The sequence below is a fragment of the Talaromyces atroroseus genome (genome assembly GCF_001907595.1).
Source record: "Talaromyces atroroseus strain IBT 11181 chromosome Unknown scaffold_12, whole genome shotgun sequence".
Lineage (NCBI taxonomy): Eukaryota > Fungi > Ascomycota > Eurotiomycetes > Eurotiales > Trichocomaceae > Talaromyces > Talaromyces atroroseus.
Window position 1 is genome coordinate 145,444 of NW_017971444.1, and position 21,831 is coordinate 167,274.

General features: G+C 47.7%; 6 protein-coding genes across 6 annotated transcripts, besides 1 other annotated feature; 5 read left to right on the plus strand and 1 right to left on the minus strand.

Moving 5' to 3' along the window:
- Positions 1-580: 580 nt before the first annotated feature.
- Positions 581-3,009, plus strand: UA08_07750 (hypothetical protein; the record flags this gene model as incomplete). Its single annotated transcript, XM_020262973.1, has 3 exons — positions 581-604; positions 671-775; positions 847-3,009. 3 exons carry the CDS (start codon positions 581-583, stop codon positions 3,007-3,009), a joined length of 2,292 nt encoding a protein of 763 aa, XP_020116928.1.
- Positions 3,010-3,762: 753 nt separating this feature from the next.
- UA08_07751 (hypothetical protein) lies at positions 3,763-5,391 on the plus strand (the record flags this gene model as incomplete). Its single annotated transcript, XM_020262974.1, has 3 exons — positions 3,763-4,996; positions 5,144-5,232; positions 5,287-5,391. The coding sequence occupies 3 exons, from the start codon at positions 3,763-3,765 to the stop codon at positions 5,389-5,391; spliced, it is 1,428 nt and encodes a 475-aa protein (XP_020116934.1).
- Positions 5,392-6,067: 676 nt separating this feature from the next.
- On the plus strand, positions 6,068-8,031 carry UA08_07752 (hypothetical protein; the record flags this gene model as incomplete). Its single annotated transcript, XM_020262975.1, has 4 exons — positions 6,068-6,537; positions 6,596-6,672; positions 6,722-7,480; positions 7,568-8,031. The coding sequence occupies 4 exons, from the start codon at positions 6,068-6,070 to the stop codon at positions 8,029-8,031; spliced, it is 1,770 nt and encodes a 589-aa protein (XP_020116929.1).
- A 2,394-nt stretch (positions 8,032-10,425) lies between these two features.
- UA08_07753 (hypothetical protein) lies at positions 10,426-12,426 on the plus strand (the record flags this gene model as incomplete). The annotated part of the gene is made up of 5 exons (XM_020262976.1): positions 10,426-10,579; positions 10,660-11,068; positions 11,121-11,505; positions 11,589-11,817; positions 11,885-12,426. The coding sequence occupies 5 exons, from the start codon at positions 10,426-10,428 to the stop codon at positions 12,424-12,426; spliced, it is 1,719 nt and encodes a 572-aa protein (XP_020116930.1).
- A 248-nt stretch (positions 12,427-12,674) lies between these two features.
- Positions 12,675-12,711: a repeat region (Identified by RepeatMasker using a combination of RepBase library and repeat library created with RepeatScout).
- A 2,116-nt stretch (positions 12,712-14,827) lies between these two features.
- UA08_07754 (hypothetical protein) lies at positions 14,828-16,225 on the minus strand (the record flags this gene model as incomplete). Its single annotated transcript, XM_020262977.1, has 3 exons — positions 14,828-15,967; positions 16,043-16,146; positions 16,198-16,225. 3 exons carry the CDS (start codon positions 16,223-16,225, stop codon positions 14,828-14,830), a joined length of 1,272 nt encoding a protein of 423 aa, XP_020116931.1.
- Positions 16,226-16,985: 760 nt separating this feature from the next.
- UA08_07755 (hypothetical protein) lies at positions 16,986-20,940 on the plus strand (the record flags this gene model as incomplete). Its single annotated transcript, XM_020262978.1, has 3 exons — positions 16,986-19,313; positions 19,370-20,533; positions 20,596-20,940. 3 exons carry the CDS (start codon positions 16,986-16,988, stop codon positions 20,938-20,940), a joined length of 3,837 nt encoding a protein of 1,278 aa, XP_020116932.1.
- Positions 20,941-21,831: the final 891 nt, after the last annotated feature.

Sequence of the window (21,831 nt, forward strand, 5' to 3'; positions counted from 1 at the left end):
ACTGTTCATCATGATGTTCACAAGCTGAACAGCGTAGTTCCCATCGCCGCACTGTACCTTACATCACAGTTGGGGGGATATTTTCTGAGATATTGCTGTCGCGACTGGATTGAAGGGATTATATTGGGGGCTTTTCGACATTCGTCGCGTAATCGGCGATCACGTGCGTGGTCCTTTACACGCGACTCACATTCTCCCAAGAACCTTGTGGGTGCAGGAAGTATGAAGCGAATTATGGCATAGAGAGGAAGATGATTGGCAGAATCTGCATGATTTCCGGCTCTTGTGATTGTCTGTACAGATTGATGGGACTGAGGAAGATGGTTGGGGAGGAGATCTAAGTATCGCTGACATAAGCGGGGTAAGGTTGTTTGCGGAGAGCGTCGGGAATTGAGCTTCGGGATAGCTGGCTTGTTCGACTGCGCGACGCTACTTCCATCAGCACAACCATCGCCCTTGTGCCAACTACTTGCCATAAATGATGCCTTCATAGCCTTGCGGCTGCCTTTCTCTTGTTTTTCTATAGTTTGTCTGCAAATGATTGTCTGAGATTGTTGAGGTCATCACATCGGCATTCAGCATGCGATTAGCGGCATACGCTGGGGTGAGTACATAATGGCCAGTTACCACATGTGTTTATGGGCGAGCGCTTACGGAAATTGTCGTGCAGGTCTCGACGACCCTGGCCGCCGGTGTCATTTTGAAGGCGCTGCATCAGCGGTCCAACTTCTATGCAGCTGCCGTGTATCTTTCCCAGAGTAGCGCCAACCTGATGGTAAGTAAACTGTGGACAAGCATCATTTACTAGCTACTTACGGGCTAACTTGTTCTACCATTAACAAAAAGATATTGACGAACTTATTTTTGGTTGCCACCGGATGGCTTCTCTATGGCCTTCAGCGACTTTTATACGGACGACTGCGTCCCATCGAGACCGAGCAACTCTATGAAAAGGCCTGGTTCGCCGTCACAGAAACATGCCTTGCCATGACAATTTTCCGTGGAGAGCTGGGTGGCTGGTTTTTGGTCATGTTTGTCTGTCTCCTAGTGGGCAAGGTATGGGGCTGGATTGGTGAAGGCAGAGTCGAGATCCTGGAGCAACAACCACCTGCGAATCCTCGATTATTTCACACCCGCCTCGCATCCTCTCTTCTACTTTCGGTCATATTCGATGCCTTTTTGCTGGACTATGCAGTGAAGACTGTCTTGGAGAAAGCTCGTGCGGACATGATGGTGATGTTCGGCTTCGAATTCGCCATCCTTACCATTTTGTCCACATCGACACTGGCGCGGTACTGCATCTCGGTTGTGGAAATATATATTAAATACCGCCAGAAAACGGTTAAGCTAGCCGAGCGCAGAACAGAAATCCGATCAGCCCGAGAACAAGCAATACGTGAGCATCGTGAATCCGGTGCTGAGGGGCCCCCGGAAAACCTTCCAGATGAAAATGATATAGATGAAATGGACCTGGATATTCCCGGCTGGGAAGAGAAGGGTCGCTGGGTATTTTACCTTGACCTGATTACAGACTTTTTCAAATTGGTTGTATATTTGTCGTTTTTCGCTATTCTTTTCATGTTTTACGGTCTTCCCATTCACATTCTAAGGGACGTGGTTGTCACTATTCGCTCGTTCGTGCGACGTCTTGCAGATTTCATGCGGTATCGCACGGCTACAAGAGATATGAATGAGAGATATCCCGACGCGACACCAGACGAGATAGGCAGGGAAGATGTCTGCATTATTTGCCGAGAGGAAATGGTGGCCTGGCAACAACCAGCTACCGATGGTAACACCAGAAGAGCTGTACCTGAACGTCTCAGAGCGAAGAAGCTCCCTTGCGGGCATATTCTCCATTTTGCCTGTCTACGGAGTTGGTTGGAGCGGCAGCAGAATTGTCCAACCTGCCGACGGCCGGTAGTTGTGCCACGAAACCAACAGTATCGGGCAAATAACGCCAACAACAACGACAGGCGTGGCAATGCCGCAGCACCACCGGGGGCTAATCAACCAAATAATGTCCCTGGCGATGGTCAACCCCAGGCTCGCGTATACCAGTTCGGGCCTTTCCGCGTTGGATTTGGTGCTGGAAGGGGAGACATGTTCCGGAATTTGCACCAACAGATTCATGGAAACAACAATGCTGCTGCTGCTCCTGTGCCTGCAAATCTCCCTGCTGGGGCTCAACAGTTTGGATTCGGATTTGGATTTGGTCGACCTCAGCCGCAACAGCAGCAGCAACAACAACAAGCTACGAACATCTCCACGCCAACAAACCTAGTAAATATCCAGAACCAGTTGGCTAACCTTGAACTGCAAATCGCGCAGGAATACCAAAGCCTAAGAGCTACTGCAGAACAATTGCATGTCTTGCGCGCATTGCAGGCGGAGCTTCAAAGACTTCGGACGGCACAGCAGAGCCCAGCAACTGCTCAGACATTTACTGAATCACAACCAACATCTGCGGCTTTTGCCCCTGCCGTTGTATCACCACCCTCTATCCACCAACTAACCAGTCAAACCTCATCGCCAATTCCTGCTGGCGACAGCCGGCTTCCACCAGGACTAGTTCTTCCTCAGGGCTGGACGGTGACACCTCTCCGTCGCATAGAACCGCCAGTCCTGTCCATCCCGACTGCTTCTTCTGCTCCTGTTCCTACATCTATTCCTGTTCCTACTCAAGCTCCCACTGCGGTGCCCAGCCCACCCCCCGCAGGCCTCGACCCGCAACTTTTCTCTCCTTCTCCTCTCCCTCCTCCAACCGACGAAATAGAAACCAGCCAAACAAGCTCTAGTGCACAGAACAACACCACTGATACAGAACAAGAACAAGAACAACAGCAGACAAGCGACTTCAATCGCATCAGCCCTTCTTTCGAATGGCCTGCTGTTGGCACTACAAACTTGGCATCGTCATCATCATCATCAAACGATAATGATAATGATAATGACAAGGGCAAAGCCAGAGCAGCAACAGTGGAAGATGAAGATGACGACGAGAACTAAACTAGTCCTTCCTGTCTATCTGTCTATTGTATCATTTCCAGCGCCGTTCTTCCTTTTTGGTTTTCACGGATTGATTGATTGGTTGATTGATTTGACTGTTTAAATATCATACCCCTCTTCTTCACTGACAATACAAACACAACGCAATCCGTATTTACTCTAGATATAACCCCTTTCTTGATACTCCGTACTCCGTACATATAGTTCTGATTGTCAGTCCTACGGTCTAGATCAAGATCACCCGCGCACGGCCCGGCTCACCCTCGGATGCTCGCCAGCTAAGCCTAGCTAAGCGTAAGGCTAACAATGGCATTTAGCTTATCTTCGGAGTGGCTGTGTCAATGTCAGTGTCAGACTGACCATCCCCCCTTTTCAAACTTTATTCACTGTCCAACACTCTCGAGTTCTCCATCGTCAGTTTTGGTGGTACGTGGAGGATGGCCAAATGAAGATCATTTCGTATTTTCTTATTTTTATTTTTATTTTTGGAGCAAGTCAGCCACTTATCCAACCAACCAAGTTGAGATCGACTTGATCAACCACGTTCAGAGGACGAAATGTTTCATCTTGTTTGACCGGTGGTTTTCTTTCCTTTTTTTTTTTTTTCTCTTTTTTTATTTCAGTTTTTTCTCTGTTATAATTATCCATAACTCTGGCTATTCTTTTTGAAGAAGATTAGTGTTTTTGATTTGCTGGAATGTCAACGTGCTGCTACTATCATTAGTACTGTTATCAAGTGTTATTAGAACTAACATGCGTCGTCCCGTTTTGGTCGCGGTGTGCCTCTTCGCGCTACTCGTCGCGACATGGCGTCTATACTTGAATAATCACTGGCGCAGCATACCGCAAAAAATCGGATTGGGCGATGTTCTCGACTCACAAGGGGGAAATGATATTACTACTACTAGTAGCAATGACTCTTCTTACCACTACTACAAGCCAGATGGGTCGCCTGCGCCGCCATTCAATGTTAGCGCATTCGAGGTGGGTGTGCCCAAGAAACAGGGTTCGAAATACTCAAAGACTTTAGTGATCGCGCAACTGAAAGCAGATAATACGACGTGGACGAAGTCAGAGGAGATGGTGCGCAGTGGCTGGGAGGTAGCGGCGTATGTGGTCGATGACTCTAATGCCCCATTGCATCCGCCCAAAAACAAGGGCCACGAGGCGATGGTCTATCTGACTTATATCATTGACCACTATGACGATTTGCCGGACATCATGGCGTTTATGCATGCGCATCAGTTTGCATGGCACAATGAGGATATTTTCAACTTTGATGCCTCTGAGATGCTGCGTCGGCTGAGTCTGGAAAGGGTTGTTCGTGAGGGATACATGAACATGCGCTGTTTATGGACACCTGGCTGTCCCAATTGGCTGCATCCCGGTGCAATCAATGAGGACGGGGGGAAGAAAGAAGAGAACATCATAGCTGAGGCTTGGAGCGAGATATTCCCCGATATGCCTGTTCCGCAGGTCCTCTCGCAGCCGTGCTGTGCGCAATTTGCCCTATCCCGGGAGCGCGTGCGAGCGATTCCACGCGAGAGATATGTCTATTACCGCGAGTGGCTGCTGCACACCAAGCTGCGGGACGCCATGTCCGGGAGAGTCTGGGAGTATCTTTGGCATGTGGTCTTCACAGGCCAGGATGTATCCTGCCCATCACCAAACGCTTGTCTGTGCGATGGATTTGGAATCTGCTTTGGCGGAGAGGACAAGGCCCGCTTCTATTACGAAACGCTCTGGAGAATCCGCGACGCGACCAACGAGCTCGGGCAATGGCAGGAAAAAGCCGGGGCGCTCGACGAGGATGCCCGCATCACACTGAGTCTGGATGAGATGGCAGATGCCGAGCCGGCTCCGGGCGACAACCACGGCATCCTGCTCATGGCGGAGGTCGAGGAGAAGACTGCCCAGCTGGCCAAGCTGAAGAAACAGGCCCTGGAGAAGGGCGCTGATCCTGTGTATCGAGCATGGTCGGCGGGGCGTGTGTGGAAGGCCGGGGATGGGTACTGAGGAGTGAATTTGCGGTCTGCAGTTTACCTCAATCAACGCGTCTAGAATAGAGACGCCTCATAGTCAGCTCCTCCGTCCAACAGCACTGCAAGCAAGCATGAGACTGAAATAAACTAAGATGGAGCGGCGCAATCACGTGCTGCTAGGCAACATGCTTTGTTCCTGCGGCAGGAAGGAAGTGGCGCAGCGCCAACGGAAGGCGCGACTGTGTGTATATTAACTAACTAACTAACTAACTTATATTGTATTATATAATCATAGAAACCGACAACCTCAGCTGCCTCTTTGCTCTTGCTACGTGAATGCATTGTCTTGACTGTTGACTCTGATGTTGCACCGACACTTCCCAATTTCCCCGGTTTCTGAGTGGATACAATTGTTCTGGAACATGTGAATCCGAGACAGCTGTTCTAGAAGCAGCCAAGCCAATCGGACAATAAAGCCAGGGTGCTCGACAACGTTACATAGCAGGGATTCGCGCAGCGCACTAGCTCCTAGTGCTCGACGATGTAACGAACTTATCATCCTTTGTTCCACGTCTAACCGAGCTTTTGGCCGACGCCGAATCGCTAGCGTGTATATCACAACAGAAATATATTGGAGATAATATATCATAGTATGTCGCCCTCGTCAGCTGGAGGAGGACCTTCCCCATCCGGGCCCTTGTCCATGAGCCTTTATACACTAAGGCACCACGTTATATGAGCGACATCTAGCGTGCTGGCTGCCTGGATCAACTGACGATCCCCGGCCGCGAATCAGACCTGCATAGCCATATGCACGTTATTGCGACATGACAATGGCTTTTCACTATTGGGAGATAGGAAGGAAGGAAGCGCGGCCCGTGTTACTGGTCTATTTCCCTCGCCGTGTGCTCGGTTTTTCTTGCTGCATTTAAAGGGACTCGCGTGCCCAGCCCTCCTGTTGCGCTTTGGTCCATTCTTATCTTGTCTTGTCTTTTCTTGTTGTGCTTGGCGCAATAAAGCTCCTGGGCATTTCTTGAAAGTATATAAATATTTCATTTATATATATCATATATATCATGGACGAGAAGCAAGCCATCACGCCTCCCCCGGTAGATGACGAGAAACAAGCGGTGCCGTCTCCCACGGTAGATGACAAGCAGGCCGTCTCAGTCGCTGCAGGAGAAAGTCCCATTCCCCCTCAACACCGCCGCCTACGCGACCCCGATGTGTCCTTCGAGGAGTACTACTACTATGCCACCCAGACCCGCGCGGAGGAGGACACCCTTGAGCCTCCCAAAGTTGGTAAGAACTGGCTGGCCTACCTGGTTCCCAATCTGCAAAAGCAGGAGGACTCCGGCCCGGAGGCTCAAGGCCCGGAGATCAACATCAATGACCGCGAAAAGCGGCTGCATATCACCGATGATGAATGGGTCAATGCCTCACGCGCCGCACGAAATGCCTCGGCCGGTGCTGTTTTCTATCTGATCACCACTGATATTCTTGGTCCATTCTCACTGCCGTATGCTTTTGCCACGACCGGATGGGGGTACGTTAGCTATTCATATTATACATCATTGTCAAAGTGACCTGCTAACATGATCTAGACCCGGTGTGGCTCTATTCACCGTCTTTGGTGCGATGGCTGGTTATTCGGGATACTTGCTCTGGGATTCTTTTATGGGTATGTCTCGCAGGTTTTGAAACTGTTACTGTTGTTAATACTCGTCCAGGACTTGATTCGTACCAGTTTCCCACTCGCGCTTTTGGTGATATCGGCTACCGTCTGTATGGCCCCTGGTTTCGCCACCTCGTCAATCTCCTCCAGGCTATCCAGCTTGTCTGCAACGTCGGTGCCATCATCATCTCCAACGGGGAGGCGCTCTCTGAGGCTGCCAAGTTCAAGCTGTGCTACGCCGTCTGCTGCCTGGTCTGGGCTCTGGCGGGTTTCTTCTTTGGACAAATCCGCACACTGCAGAAATTTGGCTGGTTGGCCAACCTTGCCGTGTACATCAACTTGCTCGTTATTTTCATCACCATGGGAGCAGCCGCACACTCGCCACCGCTTTATGCAGGATCCGCCTCGTCCGCTGGATACAGTATCAACCCTGACCTGGTAACCCCCAATGCTGAGGGCGTCTACCCCCCGGTCCAGCACAGTGGAGGCCTTCCTGACCCTGGCAATTTCGGTTCCGCCGTCAACGGTCTGATGCAAGCTGTCTACTCGTACGGAGGATCCATGGTCTTTATCGAGTTCATGTCGGAAATGCGTCGTCCTCGCGACTTCTTGAAGGGCATGTGGGGTGCTCAGCTTTTCATCTACATCTGTTACATGCTCTACGGGTTGTACATGTACGGCTACCAGGGCCAGTATGTGCAGACCCCGTCTTATCTTGGTATCTCCAATTACAACCTGCAGACTGCCGGAAACTCCTTGGCCATGGTCAGCGCGTTGATTTCCGCTACGCTCTACGGCAACATTGGACTGAAGTGTTCGTATTTTCTTTACTGCATCCATGAAACCAATATTCTTCTTACTAAGTTTGGTCATTTAGGTATTTATAACAACGTCTTCGTAGACCTGTTCAAGGCACCACCCCTGTCCCAGAAATCTGGCAAACTCTTCTGGATTGCCCTCATCCCCATCTACTGGTCCATCGCCTTCGTCATTGCCGCTGCCATTCCCGACTTTGCAGGTTTCACGAGCATTGTATCGGCAACCTGTATCCTGCAGTTCTCCTACACCTTCCCACCATTGATGCACATTGGATACAACATAAAGAAGTACGCCCTCCAACCGGGCGAGGGCTTTGACCCTGCTACCGGCCAGGTCACGCTCTTTGATAGCGGCTGGAAGCGTGTTTATCGTGGCTACTTCTCCAAGCGTTGGTATGTGAATGTGTTCAACACCATCTTTTTCCTGGGTGCGCTGGCCACCGCCGGTATCGGTATTTGGGCCGCTGTTGAGGGTTTGATTGCGGTGTATGCTATTCCCGAGTTGAATGCGTTTGGATGCACGTCGCCGCTGGATGTTAGTGGTTGATTTTTTTTTTCCGGCTATTTAATCGAATTCAGTCTTCGCTTGTCTACGTCGGCTGTTCGTGTACTTTGTTGGGCCGGTTCGCCTCCTGCCACCTTTTATTTCTTGTAGATGTCTTCTTATTTACACGATACTTGAGAACGGACATCTGGCATTGTTGGTGTGCGTGTTATATGTATAGATCAGAGAAACCATACTCCTATTCACATTATATCATCAGTGACCTATAGTTAATCATAATCTCATGCATTGATGCTCAACCTTTACCAAGACACTACAAAACAATTCTCAGGCATCCCCAAGCAACAAGTCAACACCTGTCACCTAGTAATTACTATTTAACCAGTGGTGTAATACAGACCAACGATCACGAGCCTCGGTGTGGATGCCGCCGATTCCCGAACCGTTGACATGCTCTAGCTAATTTTGCCAGTATTTGCACTGGCTAGTAGTTACTTTGTACTCCGTAGCTACCTATCTACTCGCTAACACCGTAGCACACGGCTCGATTTCGGGCCCCTTAGATCTCGATCCGGGATTGCCAAATTGAGTATACTCCGCGAAGGAATTTGAGACATGCAACTGGACCCTATCAGACGCGCTGTCTTTTTTTTTTTTCTTTCTTTTTTTCGTTTCTTTTCGTAGCAACTCATACCCACTATCAGTCTTTGCTTCCTTTACATGCCTCTTCTAACATAATCCTGGTCATAGGTAATTGCATATTAATATTACGTACCGTTTCGATAGCAAGCAGTACACGTCCCCTGCATTAGCGTCAGTATATAACTGTATACTAGCCTATTCACCAGGTACTGTCCAAATCTAGATTTTTTCGTTCGCGATACGACTTATTACATTGATACTAGTATGTCTTTGTGACCAGCTGCTACACTGCTATGCTCTGGTCCAATCGGTGCTGTGATGTGATGGCCATGCAGTTCGGGGAGGCCGGGATTAGGGACTAGGGCTTAGGGCTTATAGCCAGGGGTATTGAAGAGTGCGGCTGATTATCTTTTCTTCGCTCTTGGTTTTTTCTGCTGGTTTTTCTCGAGGTATGGACTGGAATTGGGTTTATATAAGTACTAAATACACTAAATACTAAGAGAGAGCCGAGAGAGTGTGTGGCTTAAGCTGGTGCCTTGAAGATCAGGCAGAGACGTCTACAATCTCTTTGTGGTGGATAGTACATACACGTGTATGCAATTACAATAATGACATTGTTTTAGAGATGATACAGCAGATCTAAGTGTGTATCCCGGGTACCTACGTTGTCCGGTGAGGTTGTTGGTGGGATTGTGCGTTCTTATTGTCAAAGGGTATATATATAAATATATACATATATCTATCTAGACCATGGGATTCTATTACATCTCATCCATACAAACTAGAGAAAATTTGACCAGATTCTCCTCTGCAGCCACCAGTTACAAATTTCAAACTTAGCGTACCTAAATCTATCATCGAAATCCTTTTACTGTTTATTCGAACACGAACCTGCGTGCTGCGACTCGTACGTAGGAGGAGAAAGGGCCCGGCGGGTTGATTTCAGACCCGATGAAACTTTTATAACTGCCATAAGGATCCATTAACAGCCGAAGAACTCAACCAAAAATGCCCGGTTATCTCAATCGGTAGAGTGTCAGACTCTTAATCAATTGAAAATCTGAACGTTGCGGGTTCGAGCCCCGCATCGGGCTTATTCTTTTTTGCCATAGATTCATCCATATGGATCCGCACATAATTTTTTTTTGCCTCTCTCTGGATTCATACTCGCTTAAGAGCTCAATTTGGTCTCCACTCGACAACCAAACATGCCCGGTTATCTCAATCGGTAGAGTGTCAGACTCTTAATCCTTGAGCACATCTGAACGTTGCGGGTTGTAAGTTTACTGTTCTCTTCAGATCGACATCTTCGATATCCTAACAGCTGTACAGCGAGCCCCGCATCGGGCTAATCTTTTTGCTAATTTTTTATACATTGCAGGAGGTATACTGGCGATGAAATTTTTATACAGGGTGAAACTCAATGGCATGGTTGTAGAACGTACATTGAGAACGCAGTCAAATATCAAAAGTATAAAAAAAAAAAATCAAAAATAGACGAAGCGCAAAATGAGCTGCACGGAGAACGTTGCGTCATTGGCCGCGCAGATTAGCGCGGATGCGGCTAGAAGCGCTAGCTGCACCTCGATACAAGCAAAATACACGCGTTGCGCAGCGGTGCGCTTCTCGACCTCCCGCCGGCTTGCGCGACCTTTCATCCACTGCATGTAACCATTGCCATTCATTGTTGTTGACTATTCATCTGCCATCCACTTCCCCCCATACGTCCTGACGTACCAAGCTTATATCTCTCCACTGCCACCCACCTGTCCCAACAAACGTATCGCGCGCATCATGTCTGACGAGTCTCCAGCCACCTCTGCTGCTGTCGCCGCAGCTGCTGGAGATTCGCAACCTGACCCCAAACTAGACTCAACTACAACTGAATCCGACTCTGCTTCCAAACAAGACGCCGGAAAGCCTGCTGAAGACGAGACAAAGCCTACAGGTATGTAAAACGCTCTATTTCGAGCGAAAAAATAGCTCCGTCGCGTCGTCATCCGCTGACTTGCTCCAACTCTAAAACAGACGACGCAGCCGCAGCTACCAAGCCCACGGAAGTGAACGGCAAGCCCGAAGAAGAGCCAGCAGAAGCCCAGGCAGCAAATGGTGTCTCTACACCGAAACCATCGAGCGCAAAGCGGAAGTCTGTCGGCGGAGCTGCTTCCTCTGCGAAGAAGTCCAACAAAAAGAAGTCGCAGCAGCGAACCACGCATCTGGATGCAGCACCGGGAGAGTACTATCTCGCACGCCTGAAGAGTTTTCCCCCATGGCCATCTATCATCTGTGACGAGGAAATGCTCCCATTGACCTTGCTGAATACTCGCCCTGTAACGACGAAGCAGGCCGATGGCACGTACAAGGAAGCATTTGCCGATGGAGGGAAGCGAGTCCATGACCGAACGTTCCCGATTATGTTTTTGGAGACAAATGAGTTGTATGTGTTCATTCCCCTATTCATCAAAGCGATGACTGACCGATGTTTCCAGTGCGTGGATTCCGAATACCGACCTCACCCCGCTAGATCCAGAGCAATGCAAAACTGTCAGCGAAAAAGGAAAACAAAAGCAACTTATCGCTGCCTACAAGGTCGCCGCCGAAGGCCGTGATCTTCAGCACTTTAAAACCCTCCTTGCCGACCACCAGCGAGCCATCCAACAAGAGGCAGAAGAACGTGAAGCGGCAGCGGCAGAGAAAGAGGCCCTGAAGGCCCAAAAGGAAGCCGCCAAGGAGGAGAAGAAAAAGAAGAAGAGGAAGAGCGTTGCCGCAGAAAGCGAGGATGTAGAGATGGCCGATGCAGACGATGCAGACAAGAAGCCTAAGAGCACCAAGAAGCGTAAGAAGGACGTCGAAAGTGACGCCGAAGGCGAAAAGGTTGGTACATCTTTGAGTTTCTGTTGTTGTTGTTGTTGCTGATGTCTTTGGTATAATTGTGACTGATCGATTTGTTCCTACAGCCAAGCAAAACACCCAAGACAACCAAGCTTAAGTTAAGCACACCCAAAGACCCCAATGCTGCCGAAAAATCAAAAACCAGCAAGGCGAAGAAGGCTGCAACAAAAAAGAGCGAGGAGCCAGTTGACGAATCCGCCGAGGAGCCAATTGAGGAGCCCATCGAGCAACCTCCCAAGGAGAAAACGCCAGTAATTGACCCTGTTGAGGCCAGAATAATCAAACAGAAGAAGGGTATGTCGGATTTAATAACCGCAGACCTTGAGAGTGTTGCCTTTTAACTAATCCTCATGTTCGACAGTCTTCCGGCTCCGCCATGATCTACAAAAGGGATTTTTACAGCGTGACCAAGAACCAAAAGAGGAAGAGATGGAGACAATGGCAAAACTCTTTAGTGAGCTAGAGGCATTTGGCGAGATTGAGGTGCCGATCCTCCGCGAAACCAAAATCCACAAGGTCTTGAGAGCCATTATCAAGCTGCCATTGATTCCCAAGGAGGAAGAATATAACTTCAAGCAACGGTCCATTGATCTCTTAAACCTATGGAAGAATTTGCTTGCTTCGGATATTCCCGCACCTGCTCCCACTTCTACTACTTCTGCTGCTCCTGGTAAGGAAGCGAAGACAAAAGTGCAGCCTGAGGCCAAAGCCACCACAGATGAGGACGAGGCCGCTAAGGGAGAAGCCGAAGCCGAGAAAAAGCTAACGACCGATGCTGAGTTGCAAGAGGAGAAGAAGGAGGAAAAGCCAGCAGAAGAACCCAAAGAGCCGGCTGCGAAAGAGCCTGCAACTGAGAGTGCGAGTGCCGACAAGGCAGCGGATGAGAATGAGACATCCACATAATTGACTTTTTTTTTCTCTTAATTTTGTCTGTTCAGTTCCTCATTAACTTTGGCGGTGTTTCCCCCTCTTTTTTTAGTTTACCTTGCGGTAGTCTTGACAATCTAAGAATGGGCGTTTTCTTTCATTTTCTATTTCCAAATTGTTTGATATTATGTCTTTGATTTGTCTGAGATTCGGTTCACAACTTTTGTCTTATCTTCTTTTGTCACCGAGTACCTATTTTGATTTATTTGATGCGGCAAATAAAAGCCATGCTATGCTATGCTATGCTATGCTATGCCATGCCTCTTTTCTTTTCTTTTCTTATGAATCTACGGTTCGACCTGGATTTTCACAAGCTACATTTGTCGGTCTGCTAGCCAGCCAGTTAGGGCTTCTTTTTAATATCCCTAGCTCTTGAAGCAAAACAAAATTAACTTTGATTGCCTCAAGTAGCAATTGTTGCCCGAAGAGGATTATGTATAGTTGTTAAGGTTGGTTATATAACTTAACAATCTATACGATTTATCTGCCTTTATAATCTACCTATAAAGCTTCATGGTGAAGCACGTGGTATGTCACTCTTTCATTTCCCAAACTTGGCGATGCTGATGTGTGCACACCATGCATAATCGAGAAAGTCAAAGACGAGACGAGCAGAAAAGCTCTATGGGAGGATAAAGAATGAATTTTGAGAAGCATGAAACTTGAGTTTGCTAATGAGAAGCAAGCATTTTTTCGGTATTTTTGCTTCCGTATGCTGTGTCTCAGCATGGTCGATTCTTTGATGCTTATATGGTTGAGTGGTATTGGATGAGTAAATACTCTACGGCAGTCGAAGCTTCAACTCGGGTTTATCTAAGTCTTCCTAACTGTGATTGAAGATGACATTGGTGCTCAACTGGACATTGGCTAGTTCAGAAAGAGAGAGAGAGAGCAATCGCAACTATGATCTTTGCTCACTCCTGCAAGTTTGAATATACCTTCATGGACCAAAAATATTTATTCATTGTAGCAAATATATTCTTTGCTGCCGCCCTACAATTAATGTAACCAATCAAATTTCTGTCATGCACATGTCAGCGAGGGTGATGATATCTCTGGCTCGTCTGCGACCTTTTTAAAAGCGTCAGAGAAATGCTATCTATCCCGATTAGTCTTCATACGACATCCGCATTAGCAAGTCTGCTCGTGTTGTGATCGAGAGGAAATCTATGAATGCCAGAAGATGCTCTATCGAAGCTTCAGGCGAGAAAACAGGAATCCGGCACGCACGCATTTTGTGTGCGCTACGGTATCCCCAAAGGGCACCGCCGGGGTGTTGGTCTGGAAAGCAAGATGAAAATGCCCAAGGCATCTTATCGTATTGGCGTGGAGAATTACCTGCGCCTAGCTGTGTGGCTGGTCATATCCATCGGGGTAAAAACAGGGTTAGTCGTACGGCATTTTGATGGCACCTACGTGATGAGAAGAAGGGCAAGGAAGGACGAGAAGGAAAGAAATATCAAAAACTTGACCATAGGCGATCGTAGATGAGTCAAAGGCTTCATACTGATGTACGACAGACTCAAGAGAGCTGAAGCAGTGCCTCTGTAAAATGTTGAGCGAGGATGCCCCAATGGGCAATTCTTACCAAAATAGGAATCTCAACAGACCAACCCGAGCGAGGAAGCAAGCTGGCAAACGACCTGGATTTCGAATTCCATGCGTGGGAACATTGAAAAGTGTCGGTATAGGAAATGTCTCAGTTGCAAACGCTCCAAGTTGTACGAAGGTTGTACACAGAAGGCTGCTGCAAACACACAAATGGCGTTTGTCACAAGGCTCGTAGCTTTTAGTAGTGATTGTGGTTATACTTTTAATGGGCGTCCATGATAGCAGCCTTGCAATGAGGTTCTAATATGAGTGACTAACCGATCACATGGGCGCCGAGCCCTAGCAGCTTGATTGGGTTTTAAACAACACCTTTCCCTCGCTATCATGGATATTGGTATAGATGCCTCAACAGACAGGAGAACAAAAAGGCTCAATTAGTTACAATTAGCTCTATTAAATTCTATACACAGTCCCATTCATACATACAGCCGAGGGATATATTCATGATTATATCCATCAAACATGAAAGAAAAAAGTCACCTCATGAAAATAGCCCGAAAAGCATCACGTCAAACATCCATGGATCGTTAATGACATCATCAATCAGTCGAAAAGCAAATGCATGAGAAGGCGGAGAATGATCCATTATAATACAAGCCTGAAATGAATCCCTTTGTTTAAATCGTTCCCCTCAATGTAGGTAGGGAATTCAAAATATAGCAACACGCGGTGAATAACGTTTGTTCCAGCATTCCGTTGTCGTGGCATGCCAATCTAGATTATATAGTATTGTAAGAGATCGTTCGAGTCGTGTCTGCCTGGGCGTTTAGTGATGCTTGAAACCGCCTTTATCGCCGTTCGATTTGGGCTCACCAAAATTGCGGTAGACGATATCCCTCGCGATGGACTTGTTTTCCTTGATCGTCAAGCAGTTAATGCCCAGAAATGTGGTGATTCTGTTGATCACCAGGAACGCCCAGTGCATGTAGGCCACAAAGGCGAAGACTAGGTATAAACGGAGGTACCAAAGCTCAAGCCCAGCGCTGATCGCCGGCAAGCCGAAGCGAGGCAGGTTCCCAAGGATGGCACCGCCGATCAACGGAGTGAGCATCACCGTCCAGTAAGGGAATGGCTTTCTGATTAAATGCGCCAAGATGATCTTGGTGGTCATGCGGCCGAAAACAAAAGACATGACAATGCAAAAGAGGACCAAATGGTTATTAGCCAGCAGAGTCGAGTAGGGGGAGAATAACCATGCCACCACTGAGAATGTAAACACGGCTATTGATGTCCACTCCAGGAAAACCGGGAGAACTGGCAGACCCTGCCGCCGGCGAGCCTGGGCAACATTGTAGACGCATGCCGGCAGATGCGCGATTAAGAAAGAACCAAAAACAATGCCTGCCCAAAAGTCCAAGAATGTGTGTGTTCCGAATAACTCTGGGTGTCCAAAAACGTCGGCCACCTGGTTGCGCCAGATGAGAGGGCCGTAAATTCCGGATGCAATCATAATCGCAATGGCAATGAGCAATCCCTCGGTAGGCCCATTAAAGTAACCAAGATACAGTGTATGCGTATGATATGTCTCCCACGTCGAAAAGAACATGGGCAAGCAAGGGATTAGAGCGGTGAAAGCACCGAGTTGCGTCGAACCGAGTCCCATTGCAGCAGCGTGAAGCAAACTGGCGAGTGTGCAGTTTAGCGAGTCGATGCCATGGTCGAAGAGCTCTCCCAGACCGCTAGATGTGCCCGTTCGACGGGCTTGTTTTCCATCAATATTGTCTAAAGTCGAGTACATCCATACACCGAGGGCAAAGCTGAAGTAAATCCAGGAAGGTCCCGGCCCGATTAAATCAGGCACAAACATTGTCACAATAGCGACGTTCCCAATGATGAAGAAAAACCCTAGCAGGGTTACCATGTTCGGTGCCATCCATAACGGTAAGAACTCGACAGAGGCATTCCACTATAGGCAGAACCATCCCAGTAGTCAGTGACCAAACGCACGCATTTGTGGAGAGAAATAGAGAGGCAGGCATACATAATGTTTGAGGATATATCTGGAAATGTATGACTTATCCACGCTGGAGTACTTGTATGATTTGAGGGGGTAAAGAGCTTCATCGGAGAGCGAGTCCTGGGTCGCTGTGTTTTCGTCTCAGCCGGTGTTACAGGAAGAATCATGGGTGATCTCACCTTGAACCATTCTGAATAATCCAGGCATATTGTGTAAATTCGCTAGAGGAACAATAGAAGTAGCCTGCAGTGGCGGTGTATGGATTATTTATTTGTTGTCCAGCGCGTCAGTTCATCGCAGACTGCCCGCGTCTTGTCTCGGAAAGGGGATACGATAGCGAGATGACCAAATGGGATTGCAGTAAGGTGCTACGTTGAAATAAATGATCTGTATATGACGTGAAAGTCCAGAAAATAACGGCAAAGCACTCAACGGGGCAATTCAGGGGTTCAGGGACAGAGCAAAAGCGCTTTGTCGTTTCTCTCCGTATAATTTTATTTAATATTTAGCTGCGGCCATTCGCGGCGGAGAGCGGGCTCCATCACGTGTGGCCCAGGCTCGGCGGTCCGTGCTTTCCCTGCCTGCTTTTAGCCTAACTGGTCTAGCTTGCTGGTATTATTCTTCTGCTTCATCACTCTTCCTTTGCAGCAGCGTCACTTCAACAATCGCCGCCTGAGCTGCTGCTATTACGGACCGCTCACAGATAACCCTCAGACAATTGTCCCGCCCTCTCTTGGATACCCTGTTGATCGCTGTCGCTTCTCCCTCCCAGAAAGTCTCTCGTCACACACGCGCCTCATTGCGACCTCATCATCCGGTCTCTGCAGACATACGGAAGCCCTCAGTCCTCTGCCACTCAAGGCGGCGGCCGTTGGTATTTCTTGCTTTACATGGATATGAAGGTGGTTTGATTTAAGCTTGCGCGCGCGCATAGCGCCACAGCAGCGAGGACCCCCCCTTCCTCAAAATGCCAGGAATTGTTGAGACACCCATCGCTGCCAGTGCTGCGCCGGCCTGGTGTGCGCGAGACTTCACAGTCGCTCATCAGAAACTTGAACTAGAGGTGGACTTTGCTACGAAATCGTTGAAGGGAAAAACCGAAATAACCCTTCATCCGCACCACAGAGATGTCAGGGTCATCAAATTGAACTTTCGTCAAGGCTACTTCACACGGGTAACTATCAATGGGAAAGCAACAACGACGGTCAAGCACACGGACACTCATTCAAATCTCAATCTCTATGGTGTTCACTATCATCAACGACTCTCCGCGAAAATCGAGGACTTGCTTAAACCACAGACGGAACCCGAGCTGCTCATCACCTTACCGAAGTCTCTGCGAATTGAGGAGCTGGATCCCTTCTCCGTAGATGCTCAGGATCGACTGGCATTGAGATCTGCCATGGGAAATGCAGACGATGCAGACGGACCAAGTTTGAAACCTGCCGAGACTTCCTTGCCCCGCTATACTGCATTAACGGTTTATATCGAATTTGCGGTGGATAATATACGAGAAGGGCTGCAATTTGTGGGGGTTGACAGTGGTGATAGGCGATATCCCCATGCTTATACGACAAATTCCACCGGGCTGGGTTCTGGTAGCTGTCTTTTTCCGTGCGTGGACGACCCACTGGCAAGGTGTCCATGGGATGTTACCATCAGATGCCCTTGCTCTTTGAATGCCATCTTCGAACGTAAAGGGAACGAAACATCCAAAAATTCTGCAACAAACAAGAACAGGCCACATGGCGCCCTCTCCGATGACGACAGTACTTTGGACATGACTGTGGTTTGCTCCGGCGATACGACCGACGAAATTGTTGACCCTAAGGATCCGACTAAAAAGAGTGTTTCGTTTTCAAGCATATCAAATATCTCTGCACAGCAGATTGGATTTGCTGTAGGGCCTTTTGAACATGTTAACTTATCGCAGTTCCGCGAAAGCGACCAGGACGAGCAACTGGGTGACAATGCTGTTCCTGTAGATGCATACTGTCTCCCGGGGAGGACGAACGAGGTCAAGAATACTTGCTTTCCAATGGCGAAAGCTATTGATTATTTTTCTGTGACATATGGTTCATACCCATATTCGGGCTACAACCTTTGTTTTGTGGATGACTCCGCTTGTGACACGATATCGACAGCATCTCTGTCAATATGTAGCACTCGCCTGCTATTTCCCGAGAACATCATCGACCCTATGTACGACTCGACCAGAGCTTTGGTCTACGCTTTGGCTTCTCAGTGGATTGGTGTGAGTCTCATACCAAAGGAGGTAACAGACACTTGGGTCACAGTTGGAATGGCCTATTATATCACCGATACATTCATGAAGAAGCTATGTGGAAACAATGAATATCGATTCCGCATCAAACAAATGTCTGATCGGGTTTGTGATCTGGATTACGAACGACCATCGATATATGAAATGGGCAACTATCTGAAATTGGACCCGTCCGAATTGGAATTCGTCGCCCTGAAAGCCCCTCTTGTTCTTTTCATTCTTGAACGTCGTCTTTTCAAAGCCAGCGGAAAGCCGACTGTTTCACGGATCATAGGTCGTCTCTTACTGAACAACCGCATGGGCGATGTGGCAAATGGGGCCGTGACTACGACTTCTTTTATCAGGTTATGCGAGAAGTTTGGTCATTGCAAGCTAGATGTTTTCTTTCAGCAGTGGGTTTTTGGCGCCGGCTGTCCTCGATTCACGGCTACTCAACGGTTCAATAAAAAGAAACTGGTCGTTGAGATTATGATCAAACAGTCACAAGGAGAACCTCAAGGGCCTAGAAATCTTGAAAAATCATCATTCTTACGAGATATGAAGGAAGAACTCCGAAACGTTTACGCAGCTTCCATTCAGCCTGTTTTCACTGGATCGATGACGATACGGATACACGAAGCTGATGGCACACCATATGAACATATTGTCGATATCAAGGAGGCTATTACCAAGTTTGAAGTCCCTTACAACACCAAATACAAGAGGCTTAAACGAAACAAAAGACAAAAAGAGCGTGCAACACAAACGGTTGGGACTGATACAGCAGCGGAAACGCAAGATGACGTCCTGCTCTACTGTCTTGGCGATGTACTTCAGACAGAAGAGGAGATACAGGAATGGCGATTGGCTGATTGGAGTAAAGAGGAAGAGGAGCGCATGGGTCAGGAATCATACGAGTGGATTAGGATGGATGCTGATTTCGAGTGGATTTGCAAGTTGTCTTTGGGCATGCCGGGCTACATGTATCTCTCTCAGTTGCAACAGGATCGGGATGTCGTCGCTCAGCTAGAGGTGAGTTACTCTACCCCCCCCAACTTTAGTTGACGTAAACTGATTGCAGAATATAGTCGATGCAATACATGGCCATTCACAAACCTCACCCATTGATTTCGACAATCTTTGTCCGTACTTTAATGGACAAACGCTACTTTCACGGCATTCGTACGGCCGCTGCCTATGCGCTTGTGAAGCATGCAAAGGAGGAGAACGACTGGTTAGGTCTCTACCACTTGGAAAGAGCATTTCAGGAGCTATTCTGTCTTCCGGGGACTCATGTTACTCGTGATAATGATTTCTCCGATCAAGCATCATACATACTTCAGAAAGTTATTCCCGAAGCAATATCGCAGATTCGCGATAACAATGGGAAGACGCCGTTGAGGGTTAAACGCTTCATTTTTGACAAGCTTAGGTTTAGCGACAACTCGAACAACGAGTATTCGGACAACTTTTATGTGTCCTCACTCATGACCTCATTGGTTAATGCTATGGAGGGCCGCGTCGCAGATGCTTCGTCGCTGAATGACATGGAGTTCGACATGGCAAAAGAATTGGAGCGCCAAGCGGAAGAGAAGCTTGAACGTGACGTTGTCACAGAAATTGACAGGTATAGGCGGATGGATGAATGGTCTAGTTCATTTCAAAACATTTATTCAAGAACTGCTCTACGCTGCCAGTTGCAACTCACGAAAGCAAAGATCATGGATTTAGATATCATACACTTCCTGCAGTATACTAGATCTGGGACATTTGATATGTTGCGAATGGAAGCCTTCGACTGTCTCGTGGACCTTGACATCTTCAAGACACCTGAAATTCTTAGGTGGTATCTTTTTACCATGTCTTCCGATAACTCTGCGTGGATTCGGCACCGGCTTCATGGTCTATTTGGCAGAGCCCTTGCAACGGTGGCTTTTGGAACCGATCAACCCCCGGAGGAGCCGTTGCAGAATGGCAACCTGATTATCGAACAAGAATCGACGACAGAGGTGCGACGCGCGGATTTGGCCAGAAAACAAACGATGTCCGGAGCATTGGAGGCGCTTAAGCGGGAGCTGTCACAGAATTCCACATTGAAGGAAACTCTGTGGGCTGCAAGCAATTCCTCTTGTGTTGGCACACTAGAGGTATCGAACTTTGCGGATTTCTGTAAGATTCTGTATGATGCCAGAACTTCTAGTCTTGTGAGGTTGAAGTATCCTCGGTATTGGAAATGTCAACATCTGGGACGTGTGAGTATCGAGAATTTTAGTTATCTCAATTTTCTTCAAGGACGTCTGCTAAGAATTACCAGGCCCAGTTACGCTTCTACCGATCCGAGAGATATCGAGTATCTCTTGCTCCGAGCAAAGTTTCCGGCGTAAATGCAGGTGCAAAGCGGAAACGCGAAGAACAAGCCATGCCGCCTCCTGCTCCTCGAATTACCTTCAAACAATCAAAGTCGAATTTGGGCATCAGCAATCCTTCGATACCCCCTACTCCTCCTCCTCATCGCGAAGAACGCAAACTGACCAAACTACATATCCCCAATCATATTAAGATGCCATCTCCTGCTCCAATTTCTCAATCTCCTGCCACCACTCCGTCCACCCCAGGCGGCGGACTGAAACTGAAACTCAAATTCGGCGGACAAAAATAAACCAAACCGAACTCACGCTTGGCCCTGCATCGATCGTATTTTTGTTGTTATATTCTCTCTCAGCACTTCAGCATTCATCTTGGTTTCACACCGGTCCCGGTCCCGGTCTGCATGTTTCACCTCATACTCATTTAGTTACTAAACTGACACATATACATATTGGCAGAGTTGGAATATCCATAGGATAGGCGTCGTTTTGGTACCTTTTTTATTCTGCCTTTTCATCTTGCCTTTCATGGTGAAGAAAACACTTGGTTTTTTTCTTTTTTCTGATGAGTAATTCCCCCCCCCCACCCAAACAAAAGCTCTATTTCTATACTTTTCCTATCCCCCTGTTCTTGTGTTGTTTGAGTGCGTCTGTCTTGTTCCCCTCGACTGTCCGCATTATGATGAAATATGATTAGTATTACTAGTATACTTCGTTTGTACATTACCCCATTTTTTCTTTCTTTCTTCTTTTTGATGTTTCTATGCTTGGAATAATGATATGAGATTTTCCACTGGAGCACACTGCCAATTAAGCACTAAGCATTATATGATTAGGAGATAAGAAATATTTTCAATTGTTTTTTGGTTTCACCCACATTGCCTCTGAAAGGTACTTGTTCATGGGTCATAGTTATAGTTTTAGGGTATCTTTCGGTGTAATTCATTCCGTAGACTTTTGTTCCACCTCCCTTGCCCTTTCCTTTCTTCATCTTTTTTATTCAGACACCAGGACGATGATAGATCTCGTTAAAAAGAAATATAAAGTATGAATAATAAAATATGTTAAGCCTGCCAACCCGAGAACTCCAGATATAGAAAACAAGAAATCAAAAAGACCCAAGTTGTGACGTGATGTGATGATGATAGAATGGATGCCTCGTCCGTTGCTTGAATTTCGAGAGA